General features: G+C 48.5%; 1 protein-coding gene across 5 annotated transcripts in view; it reads left to right on the forward strand.

The window, feature by feature from the left end:
• MAPK4 (mitogen-activated protein kinase 4) overlaps nt 1–12,205 on the forward strand; it is a 169,886-nt gene that overhangs the window by 91,083 nt on the left and 66,598 nt on the right. For 2 of the 5 annotated variants that reach the window (XM_054537939.2, XM_024235894.3), the window contains exon 2: nt 10,773–12,188. The exons of 1 other annotated variant lie outside the window; for it this stretch is intronic. In XM_054537939.2, the coding sequence (XP_054393914.2) occupies nt 11,643–12,188 (546 nt within the window). In that variant the 5' untranslated portion in view covers nt 10,773–11,642. Of the gene's footprint in view, nt 1–10,591; nt 12,189–12,205 lie in introns of all 5 variants that reach the window. 2 more of the 5 variants (XM_054537937.2, XM_054537940.2) reach the window with 1 other exon arrangement.

Here is a 12,205-nt window from a genome sequence, read left to right on the forward strand (position 1 = left end):
AGCAAAACCCCTGCAAATGATTAGCCTCCCCGGGAATAGTAGGAGGTAGCCATGCACATGCGTCAGCTGGATAAAGAGCCGATGCACCTGGGTAAGAGGCAGGCTGGGCTGGGTGGAAGGAAGTCAAGAACTCTATGAAATTTAAAGGGACTGAATCTAGGATTTAAATCAGATAAGACTTGTGAAATTCTCATGTCTGGTTGGTATCCCTCGGTGGGTAGAAAGAAGTCAGTATTACAAATTTGAATTTGTAAACTATGGTCTGGAGTGTGGAGCTTCTGAGAATGCATTTGCATTGCTCACATATTAATATTGATGCAGTAGGTTAGGAATTAGGTGCTGAGAATAGAGCAATGCACATGATGAGTTCCTGCCCTCACTGCACTTCCAGTCAAACATCGAACACAGCAGTTAAAACTGAAACAGAGAGAAAAGTGACATAAAAGGGCTAAGAGGGGGACACGGCCTGAACAGATAAGCTAGTCTGGGAAGGGAAAGGAGACATCAGGGAAGGCTTCCTGGAGGAAGGGACATTTAAACTTAGACCTAAAGGATGAATAAGAATTAGTGGCTGGGTGTGGATTACACCTGTAATCCCAGTACCTTGGGAGGTTGAGGCAGGAAGATTGCTTGAGCCCAGGAGTTCGAGACCAGCCTGGGAAACATGATGAAACCTATGTCTACAAAAGTTTTTAAAAAGAAAAACCTAGCTGGACATGGTGGCATGCACCTGTAGTCCTGGCTACTCAGGAGGCTAAGGCAGGAGGATCTCTTAAGCCCAGGAGTTTGAGGCTGCACTGAGCTATGATCGAGCCACTGCACATCAGCCTGGGTGACAGAACGAGACCCTAGTCTAAGAAAAAAAAAAAAAAAAAGAACCAGGCAAAGAGAAGGGGGGAAGTTTCCCTAACAAAAGGAACAGGTTTTCCTGACAAAAGGAACAGCAAGTGTGAAGGCCCAGAGGCAAGGGAAATGTGACATTATCTATGAGCTGAAAAGCTACCAGCTTTTATGGCTGGTGAGTAGAGTTCAGCGAGACTGGAGATCAGAGGCTAGAGACAGTCAGAAAGGATGTCAGTTCCCAAGATGAGTTAAGGAAGCAAGGTAAATCCTTCTCCGAGAAACTGGGAAAATTAGAAAAACAGAAGCAAGCACTCAAGGTTGCTCAAGAGTGCTCTGTAACAGGAAGCCCCATGGGAGATGACAGAGTTCACTGGTGTTGGAACCATACCTGGTTTAGAACCCAGGCTCTACCTTCTAGGGTGTGATCTTGAGGAAGTCATTTCAACTCTTTGCAAAATGGAAGGAAGCGGAGGAGAATGGGCACCTGCAGGGCACCTACTGTGCACCACGCACTGTGCTGAGTTGATTAGTCTACTGAGAATAGTTCCACCTACCTCACAGTGTAACTAATGAAACTTCAACTTAAACATTGTTGAATGTGTACGACTATGCCCAGCACCTAGGAGGACCTCAATAAAGGCTAGCTGAGTTGGTCTGTGTGTCTGGGGAACAAGGCAGGGCTTGGTGCCAGAGACAAAGAAAGATCCCGTTAGCAATGGGAGTGTGAGGTCAGAGTCAAGGCCACCGATGCACATAGGCTCCGCCTGAGTGCCAGCTCCAGGTGCTTGTCAGAGGCTCTCAGGAGTGCTGTTTTAGAAGGACTTTGATTCTCCTGGCTCATCAGGAGAGAGTCATGACTGATTATCAATGTCTGCCATAGGCACAAAATGGAGTGAAGTAGTATATACGGCACACATCTGCCATTGCTGGTCGAAAGCAAGATAATACGGACTCCTGTAACTACAAGCCAAGGATCTTTGAGCATCCCTGCCATGGGCTAACCCTGCAGGTAGAAAGTAAGTGGTCCCATTTATGGGTCCCAAAATTTGGCAGGAAAACTCGGGTCTGAACACTGAGCTGCCAGAGGACTTTCTGCATTCCCATGATGGCTTATTAAATGTGCGCTCACAGAGTTATCTCCCAATTCAGGGAAGGCACAGTGGCCTGCAGGCACCGTTCAATAAGTACTCAAGCCAGTGTGGGAGAATTAAAGATGCAGGCTCTGCCTCTCCTCTGAGAAGCTCAGACCTGGCTGGGATCACTTCCCTTCAGAACACAGCCCAAACAAAGCAAGCCCCAAATAGGGCCTCACCTTATTTAGCCACTGAAGTCATAATTGCACTGATTTAGATTTTGAAAGAGGCCACCATCTTCTGCTATCTCAGGTCTCCTTCCTTTAAAAAGAGAAGTTTCCCCTTGAATCTACAAGGGTCAAATGTTGCAGGAGTCGTTTAAAATCAGAAGGATTTACACACGTGCTACACATGCACCCTGGCACACTTGTGGACCAGAAGCTGGACTCAGCCTTCAGCCTGGGCAGGGGCCTCTGTGCAGCTGGCACTATGCCCACGGCCACCGGCTCCCAGACTTCCCACGCAGAGACCCAGATGCTCCCCTTCCCCAGCTTTGCTGATGTGGAGCTGGAGTTTCGATGAGGCAGCCGGAATTTCTCTCCGTGCTATTTTAGTATCACTGAGAGGCATGGGAAGGCTTTGTTCTCCCTGGCTGGTTACGTAATTTTCAAAAGGAAAACAGAGCAAAGCCCAAACGCTCCTGGAGTTTGCTCTTTGGGGAGGAGGGAACTCCCCACCCAGCATCTGATGTTCCTTCGGCAAACTTCTCTTCCCTCCCTCAATTCTTTCCTCTAACCACCCCACCTCAGGGAGGTGAAGACAACAGGGTCCCCTCCTGTTTCTTTCTCAGCAGTGTCCCCACAGGCGTGTTCTTTAGAAAACCGTATAAGGGAAACACAACCCAGGGTGGGTGGCATCACTTCCTCCCAGGGACCTTAAGATGTTTGCAGTCACCACAGGCTCACACGTCCCAGGGGGAGAAGGCTCACCTGAGGCCCGTCATGGACAGCAGAGCCTGTCAGTGGTTCCTCTGCTTGAGATGTATTTATTTTAGACTAAGCTGGGCTTTTGGCTCAGGTCAGTTGGTGTCCTGCTGGCTGGTGTTTGTGAAGGGTCATCCCAGGTCCTGGGCTGGGAGTGGTGCTGAGCATGAGAGAGGAACAGGCATAGGGACTGTAGCCCAAGGTTGGCATTATGGGCGGCACCATTAGGAGCAGCCATCTGCCCATATATCAGGGTTTCTGCAAAGGAAAATGAGTTCCTGAGAGTGCACGGGTCATTCCACACGAACCACTGCAGCCTGCACTCCTCTGGGGTGGAGGGAGCAGTGCTTAGTTTCAAAACCCGGAAAGCCAGGAAGAGTTGTTTCTCCTAATTCCTGGGGGTCCCCCTGCCACCGCTGAGAGTAAGACCCAGCTGAGTCTCAGTGGTAAAGATCAGTGATTACACAGCAGTCCTTAACTCGGTGAGGAAACACCTCTGGTCATTGTGCTTTTCGGTCCTGTGTGGCCTCCTCCCTTGAACCCCTGCTTTTAGCCCCTACTCACTCTGGAGGGATTTAAAAAACTTTCTTTTCTGGGCCTCAGGGATGCTTTTTAAATTTATCTTTCCATGTGGGTTATACTGTGCCATAACCAAAATCTTACTGCAAACATGGAGCCATTCCTGTGTCCACTGATATTTATTTATTGAATCCCTCTCTATATGCCAGACACTGCCCTGGACCCTGGGTTACATCAGTGAAAACAGACAGGTAAGGTTCCCCTCCTCCCCAGAATTCTATCTGACTGTGGAACCTAATGAGATCCATGCCAGGTGAGACCCAGGACCCCAGACTCAAGGAGGACTTTTCAAGGCCTCTTCTCTATTTTAGAAAGTAAAGAACTGCAGATCTCCAAGTCCTTCCTCTCCATTAGTTAGCTATCACTGTACAACAAATGTCCCAACATTTATTGGCTTAAAAACAACATTTATTACCACGCAGTTCCTGAGAGTCAAGAATCTGGGCACAGTTATTTGGCGCCTCTGACTCAAGGTGTCCTGAGATGTCCATCAAGCTGTTGGCAGGGCTGTAGTCCACTCAGGGCTCAACTCAGGGAAGCGTTGCTTCCAAGCTCACTCACACGGTGGCCAGCAGGTCCATTTCTGAGAACTCACAGGGATCCCCCCACAGGGTTGCCTCAAGAAGGAGCAGCAGCTTCCCCGAAAGCGAACAGGAGAGAGTGATTACCTCAGATGGAAGCTACAGGCTCTTTATAACCTGATCTCAGAAGTGGCATCCCATTCCTTTTGCCAAATTCTATTCTTTAGAAATGAGTCAGTGAGTCCAGCACCCACTTAAGGGGAGGGGATGACACAGGGCCTGAAAACCAGGATCACTGGGGCATCTGGGAAGCTGCCTTCCACATCCTCCAGGAGCCTCTCTGATTGATGGGACTCACCCCGCTTCCTGCTACACTTGCAGTAGGGATCACACAGTTGACCCCTGAATGTTCCTGCATTGTTTCCGTAATTACTGTTGTGGTTCCACTCCCCCAGTATGAATATAAGCTTCTTGAGGTCAGAAGCCATGTGTTCTACCTCTTCCCACTTTCCATTTAGACCAACCATGTGCTGAGCAAGTTACTGTCAGTTAGATCATCTCAGCCTCAAGTGAAAAAAAATGTAAAAGTCCAAAGCAAAAATGTCTTAAACAGCAGTAGGGCTTAACAGTCTCTCTTGGCAAGAAAGCTGGAGGTGGGTAGTTGCAGGCGTGGCTCAGCTCCTCAGCGATGCCAGCAAGGTCCCACACTCCTCTGCCACCTCCCCCCATGGCCTCAAGACAGCTGCTGCAGCACCAACACCACTTCCTCTACAACCGCATCCACAAACAGGAAGTAGGATTTCTTCTTGCTTGGGAAGGAAACCTTTTCCCTTAGGACTCCCCAGCAGACTTTCCCTTAGGCTTGTTGACCAGAACAGGATCATATGACCACCCCTAAAGCAATCACTGCCAAGAGGGAATTGTGTTACCACAGTTGGTTTAGATTCATGGTCCTCAACAGGGATGGGTTTGGGAGATGACATCGCCTCCTGGGACTCCGGGAAATGTGAGTCGGACCCAGGGACCAGGGAGCGCTATTGGCATTTAGTGGGTTGGAACCAGAGTTGTTAAACTTCCAGCGATAGTGTATGGTACAATCCCATAAAACAGAGAGAACTGCAGAAGCTGAGGCTGGAGTCATTGTGTAATCACCTGAGTGAGCTTGGAGGCAGATCTTCCTCCCTATTTGAGCCTTGAGATGACTGCAGCCCTGGCCAACAGCTTGACCTTGAGTCCGAGGCACCCAGCTCAAATGCCAACACCAACCCTGTTGAAAACTGCTGATTGAGACCAGTGATTTTCAATCAGAGGTGATTTTGTGCCTCCCGACAGGTGACAGTTGTCAGTGTTTGGAGACACTTTCAGATGTCACAGCTTGGGGGTGTGACTGGCACCTAGGAGGCTGAGGCAAGGGATGCTGCTGAGCATTCAGCCATGCACAGGATAGTCCCACTGCTAAGGATCACTTGGCTCAAGATGTTGACTGTGCTGAGGCTGAGAAACCCTGGTTTAGACCCATTGGGAGTCATTCCTGGGTAGGCTCAGCTGCCTGATGGCCGAACCAGACCTGGTTTGTTCGTGAGGAGGAAGCAGGAACGTTTCCTGGGTAGGTGGCCACAGTCAGTGTCAGCTACAGGCCGTGCTAGTCAGGATGCCTGCAAGTCAGCCAGCTCATCCCCAGGATGCCCAGTCCCTGTGCCACAGGCTCCAGCATGTCTGAGGTTCGCAGTTAAAGGTCAAGAACATGATGGAAGGTGGGGGTGTGGTTGTTTAAAATCCAGGGTTTTTTACACCACTTTTAATATTATTTCAACATTCTATTTCTCGGTTTCTCCATCCTTAGAATGGGCTTACTGTGGCCTCCATACTGGGTTGAACAAAGGCTGAAAAGGTGGCTGCCTCTTGCTTTAATTTGAGACATACCACAAGGTATGCTTACCCCACATTTTTCCCTCACTGGGCCTGAAAACTCACACTGAGCCTAGACGGTTTGTGGTAAGAGTCACTCGCTGGAGCTGAGATCATACTATGGTGATTAGAGCATGAGCGTTGGACTCGGACCAACCTGAGTTGATATCCCAGATTCTTCACCTGCCAGAGGGTGACTCTGGGAAAATCACTTCCCTCTTGGAGCTCCATGGAGAATGATATCAACCTCACAGGGGTGTTGTGAGACCCAACCGAAATAATCAGGTGAAGCTGTTGGCCTCTGGTAAACCCTCAGGACATGCAGTTCCACCATCTTCATCATGTGCTCTTTGCCATCTCTCCAGAAGGCTTCTGTTAAAATGCAAGTGGGGTTGCAGAATGAGGCACATCAGCCGTACCACAGAATTGCAGAACTAGAAGGGACCTTTAGGCCAGATTAGGTAGCTTTTGGAAAGCTGAGAGCTGGGCCCTGAGGGCATCAAATTTGCATATGAGCTGAACCAAGCCTCACCTCCTAGGGTAGCTCCCTAGGAGGCCAGGCCTGGGATAGTGTCGCAGTGAGGGGCAACAGGAAGACTGAGTCCAAGAGGAAGGAGACAGTGCAGTGCAGGAGGAGCCAGAAAGGGGCCGGGTCGCAACACACTTCAGGGCCTGCTTGTGAATGAGCTAGAGGATGTTCCCATGGAGTCTAGAGCAGAGGTCCACGAACTACAGCCCACAAGCCTAATCTGGCCCAGCACCTATTTTTGTAAATAAAGTTTTATTGAAATGCAGCCATGCTCATTTGTTCAGGTATATTGTCTGTGGCTGCTTTTGTGCTATAAAGGCAGAATTAAGTTGTGTTGAGTGGTTCAACAGAGGCTGTATGTCCTACAAACATGAAAATATTTGTTATCTGGCTCCTTATAGAAAAAGTTTGCCAATCCCTGGTCTAGAGGACTCTATTCACATAGACCACAGTGACTTATTAGGATCATGAGCCTTGGAGTCAGACTGACTGTGATGTGAATGGTGCCACCTAGAACTGTGCAGTGCATAGCATGCTCAGCTGGAAATAGCGGCTCCACGGGAGAAGGGCTTCCTGTAAGTTTCAGAGTGTTCAGGAGAGGGGAAGAAAGCAGCGTCTGTGAAATGTCAGCACCTTGCTGGGGAGATAGTTCCTGTGGAAAGTCGACAGCATGAGGTTCGGGAGGATCTGAGCAGACAGGGAGGTAAGTCTAAATTTAGACTTTCCAAAGCTGATTTGTAAACCAAAGCCCCAGGAATCCCAGAAAGGGACAGTTGGCACACACCATCTCATCTCTGGTTTGCCTCCGCATGTTAAAAGGCTGGATGAGTGAGAGAATAATTAATTGGCCTCAACTAAGCTGTTGCCTGAGAGTCAGTGAGAAAGCAGTTGAGAGCTGAAACTCCATTGTTCAGAGTCCTGAGGGTGGAACTTTCTATTCCTGTGTTTCATTACGATGCCCAGCCATGGAATCATGGGGACCTTTGCTGCCCTTGCAAGAGTTCCATGCATTCCTCTTGCTGGGTGTCATTCAAGCACGATTGAATGAGTGACCTTTCCATCTCAGACAGTGAATGCCGCCTCCCTGGGTTTGAAATCACACCTGTGATTCGGAGCAGCTCTGAACCACCACCTTTGAGGTGAGAATGGTTGGGCTTTGCCCTGAGAAGCTGCACCACACCAAGAGCTGCCATAACCACTCCCCTGCCCAGGTGGACACATCCAGATGCCAGTCTGCTCTTCCCCAGGGCCAATGGGCCCACCCCTCTCAGCATATCATGCAAGAAATGGACCACTAACCTGAAACTTCTTAGGTGGTGGATGCCTTGTAATCAGCCTACTTAGGGAGAAAGGCAAAGGGCTTACAATGCAAGTTACAGAGGAATTGGAAAGAATTCCTCCATAAAGAAACAGAGGAAAGAAATAAACAGAAAATGAAGAGGCTTGAGAAGAGAGGCATAATAATAAACTCAAATGGGAACAGAGAAATGGTCAGACAAGAGGCTGCCTGATTAGAGCACTGAAACTCTAAGAGAGGCAGCATCTAAGCAGAATATGTTACTAAGAGGATTGAAGTTCAGAAATATTAGTTGGTCTGAGTGGTTAGGGCTTGTTGTGAGATGTGCCCTTTGAATAATTTCCATGGCAAGTATCACAAGGGACAGTGACCACCTAGGAAACTTGGGCATCACCACTGTGTAGACATGGTGAATGGTACTCAGCTCCTTCCAGTCCACGGATATTTTCTATGCTCTACTTTGTGGCCTGTAAGCTACTTGTGAAGCTTACAGTCTAGTTGGGAGATGGACATGTACAAAAAGTTAAATAACAGCCCAGGCTAATGTATGGTAAATGCCAAACACAGCATACACATGAGTGCCACAGGAGTTTAGAAAAGGGAGACATGTCATTGAGAACCAGGATGGATGCTTTAGGAAAGAAGTGAGACTTTGGATTCTGAATGATAGGATTTCAACAAATGGGGGTGGTGGGGAAGCAGGAGAATATTTCAGGAACTGGGAAGATACAAGCAAAGAAGCCAGGCAGGAAAGAGTCTATTTAGCGGCCCACAAGAAAGGTGAAGTGGCTGGAATCAAGGCTTGCCACGTTGACGTGGTACCTGGCCCCTAAAGCTGACAGCATGTTGGGAAGACCACTGAAAAAGAGACACACACAGGGGATACAGTCCCTCCCATGCATGAGAGGGAAAGAGTTTTAAAAATAAATAAAGCACCTCTTAATTATTCGCTGATTATCTGCATTGCAGCTGATCTCAAGCAAATCCTGCATTCAGCTTGCTTGTGATGTCATCCCCTCTCTGCTTAGGTGCTCATTCCTCTCTCTGTTTACAACCCAGCAGGAGCTGGAAAGGGAAGAAGGCTTAAGCATGTCTCTTCCTAAAAAAAATAATAATATGCAATTGCCTCTTTCTGCTATGCCCTTGGGAATCAGACCAGCCTTGTGGGGAGAAAGAGAAGCTTCAGTGTAGTTGCCATTACGTGACTTGGGCAGCAGGAGTCAAGGAGGGAGAGAATGGGGAGCTGCGGAGGCTCTTTGATTCCCCTGAGTTAGGTATCCAGGTCAACTTCTCTAGCACAGGCCATAGAATCTGGTTCACCGGGTGCTCCCATCACTGTCTCTTAGTGGGTGGGCATCCTCAAACAGAGTGAATGGTATTCATTTATCCATTCATCAGATGGATATTGACCCTGTCTATGCTGAAAGCACTAAGCTGGTGCTCTCCAAGCCTTGGTGTCCTCACCTGTAAAGTGAGAACTGGAATCAGAATCGATGTTTCTCAGTGGAAGTGCTGTTGGCATTTAGGGGTGGAGGGGTGGATGTCAGTGGACGTGCTCTGGGCATTTGGGCGTGGAGGTGGGAATGCTCAGTAGAATGGTTAGCAAATCCAGCCCTGCCCATTAAATACCAGTAGTGACTCCCAGTCAAATAAGGTGAGGAGGGAAGTACCATCTCCAGGTAAGGACCACGGGCCTTGTTTTCTTAGATTTCTTCCCAATCTGAAATTCTGTAAGTCTATGGTTGTTTTGTTCCTGGACCCAGTAAAAACATGCAGAACAGAATTACCGAAGCTCTGACAAATTATCAGAATCTTGAGTACATCTTATTCAAATGCAAGGGAATGTTTAACTAAACAGCAACAATAGGTAACATCTGTTAAGCAATTACTATGTTCTAGACCCTTGGCAAATTTCTTTCATTAGAAGTCTTTACAGGGGATCTGATTGTTTACTATTTCAGATCATCTGTGTCCCCTAATTTGCCACCTTAATTTCAGAGCATTGAGTTGACTATCGTTTTTGCTTCATTTATCTTTGCAGAGTTGTGCAAAGTTCAGATAGGAAAGTGTCTCTATAGGAGGCCCTGCGATATGAGAATAAAGCAGCAGTCTGCCAGGTTCACGCCTTTGTGTTGGATACAGTCTTCTTTCTTTGTGTGTCTGTGGTCTTTATGAACTTAGAAAACCTGCCAGTCTCTTAGACGCTATGATATTACCTTACATCAGAGATCTGAATTTACGTTTCTAGTTTTGCAGGGTTTTTTCTCCCCACTTAGTTCCTATACCTGTAATTTGAGTCAACAGCCACCAGAGGGCAGGGACAGTGAAGTTTAGATTTGACCCATTGCTTCGAAGAGCGAGGTCACATTGTCAAAAAGAATACAGCTCACCATGCCGGTCTTGATATAGCACTGGGAACTCTGCACCCTGGTTTCTGGGCAAAGAGAGTCCTTTTATTATGGGTGGCAACATTATTTCCTTGTAATTTGGTACATGGGCTTCTTCAACTTATGTGGAAAGCAAGAGATACAAATGTCATTACATCTTAGTCCCTGTGAAAGCCTCTTAAAATGTTCAAAGACATTTGTAAAAGAAGGAAGAAAAGGAACCCAAGTGCAAAAACACGAGTATCAATCCTTTGTTTTCTGTCAGCAACTCGTTACTTTCCACTCTCACCCTTCCTAGCTAGCGCTGATGTGTGTGTTTGGAGAGCATAAAACAAATTAATTTTGCAAAGGTCAGAAGGGATAATTTTCCCCCATAATTTGCACATGTTAACCTTGGGGGAGCAGGCACTGTCATAAGAGGCACAGCATCTGATGGTCTTATCAAATCAATCCATCTTCTCTCTCTTCCAGGGGAGTGCTACACACAGCAGGAGGGTGGCTGGGCAGTGCAAAGCCCGGAATCCCCTGAGCAAGCAGTGTTTCAGCTGGCTGGACAGATCAAATAACACTTGGGCTGGTTAACAAAAGACGCAAGTGGGAAGGTGTTGGAAGCTGGAGTGTGGAAATTTACCCAACGTTATTTCTTTGACAGGGAAGGAGCCTTGGTCTGAAAGATGCCACATTCCTGCAGCCTCTCTGGGTGCAGTGGAATACAGTCTTGGGTGAGGTGGCGTGGATGAGCTGGCGAAAGAGGATGCTGCCCACATCCAAAGGCTCCAGAGGATCCTGGCCTGGCAGCTGAGCTCCCCTGCATTTGGAACCTCAGGCGTAACTTGGGGTAGAGCTCATGAAAGGTGCTTGTGTTCCTCCAGCTTTTTTCACCAGTGCTCACCAGACTGGCTCAGGTTTTGGAATCTAAGGTGAGCTGGTAGAAACGGGAGAGGTAGAAAGAAGCCCCTGGATGCCTCCAGAATTCATTGATGGGATCCCTGCATACTTCTTGGAACACAGAGAGAGGCTGTGACACAGCTGAGCTTTGGAGCATCTTAAGGAGTCCAGCTCAGCAAACAACTCTTGCATTTCAGCCAGAAAGAGCCTCTTGTAACAAAGTATTCAAAGGGGAGAGTTTCTGCATCTTTTACTTTGCAGTCCACTATGGTAGAAAACTTGACATTCCATAGATAATGATACTGAGTTTTCTTTCCAAGATGCCAGCTTTAAAAGAAATATGAGCCATTCTAAGCTCTAAGGAGGGTTCAGGAAACACAGGAATTAGTAGACAGCCCTCTCAATGCAGGTTAAGACAACAGCCTGCGCCCCCAACTAGCGCAGCTCAGCAAGCATGGCCATATGCCATTCTCGTCTCCAGATAGCTGGTGGCAGTGACCTCACTAGGAGAAAACACATCCCTCAGCCGTGGGACTTGACAGAATGAGGTGTGCGAGGGAGGCCACTAGCCGAGACTTGGCCTTTCCTGACTGCCCCTGTGTTACCTGGGCAGCTCCAGATCACTGAGCCCACAATGGCAGAGAAGGGTGACTGCATCGCCAGTGCCTACGGATATGACCTCGGTGGGCGCTTTGTTGACTTCCAACCCCTGGGCTTCGGTGTCAATGGTTTGGTGCTGTCAGCCATGGACAGCCGGGCCTGCCGAAAGGTCGCCGTGAAGAAGATTGCCCTGAGCGACGCCCGCAGCATGAAGCATGCGCTCCGAGAGATCAAGATCATTCGGCGCCTGGACCATGACAACATCGTCAAAGTGTACGAGGTGCTCGGGCCCAAGGGCACTGACCTGCAGGGTGAGCTGTTCAAGTTCAGCGTGGCCTACATCGTCCAGGAGTACATGGAGACCGACCTGGCACGCCTGCTGGAGCAGGGCACGCTGGCAGAAGAGCATGCCAAGCTGTTCATGTACCAGCTGCTCCGTGGGCTCAAGTACATCCACTCCGCCAACGTGCTGCACAGGGACCTGAAGCCCGCCAACATCTTCATCAGCACAGAGGACCTCGTGCTCAAGATTGGGGATTTCGGGTTGGCAAGGATCGTTGATCAGCATTACTCCCACAAGGTATGTCTGGCTGGAAT

Source organism: Pongo abelii, chromosome 17, assembly GCF_028885655.2.
Source record: "Pongo abelii isolate AG06213 chromosome 17, NHGRI_mPonAbe1-v2.0_pri, whole genome shotgun sequence".
NCBI lineage: Eukaryota > Metazoa > Chordata > Mammalia > Primates > Hominidae > Pongo > Pongo abelii.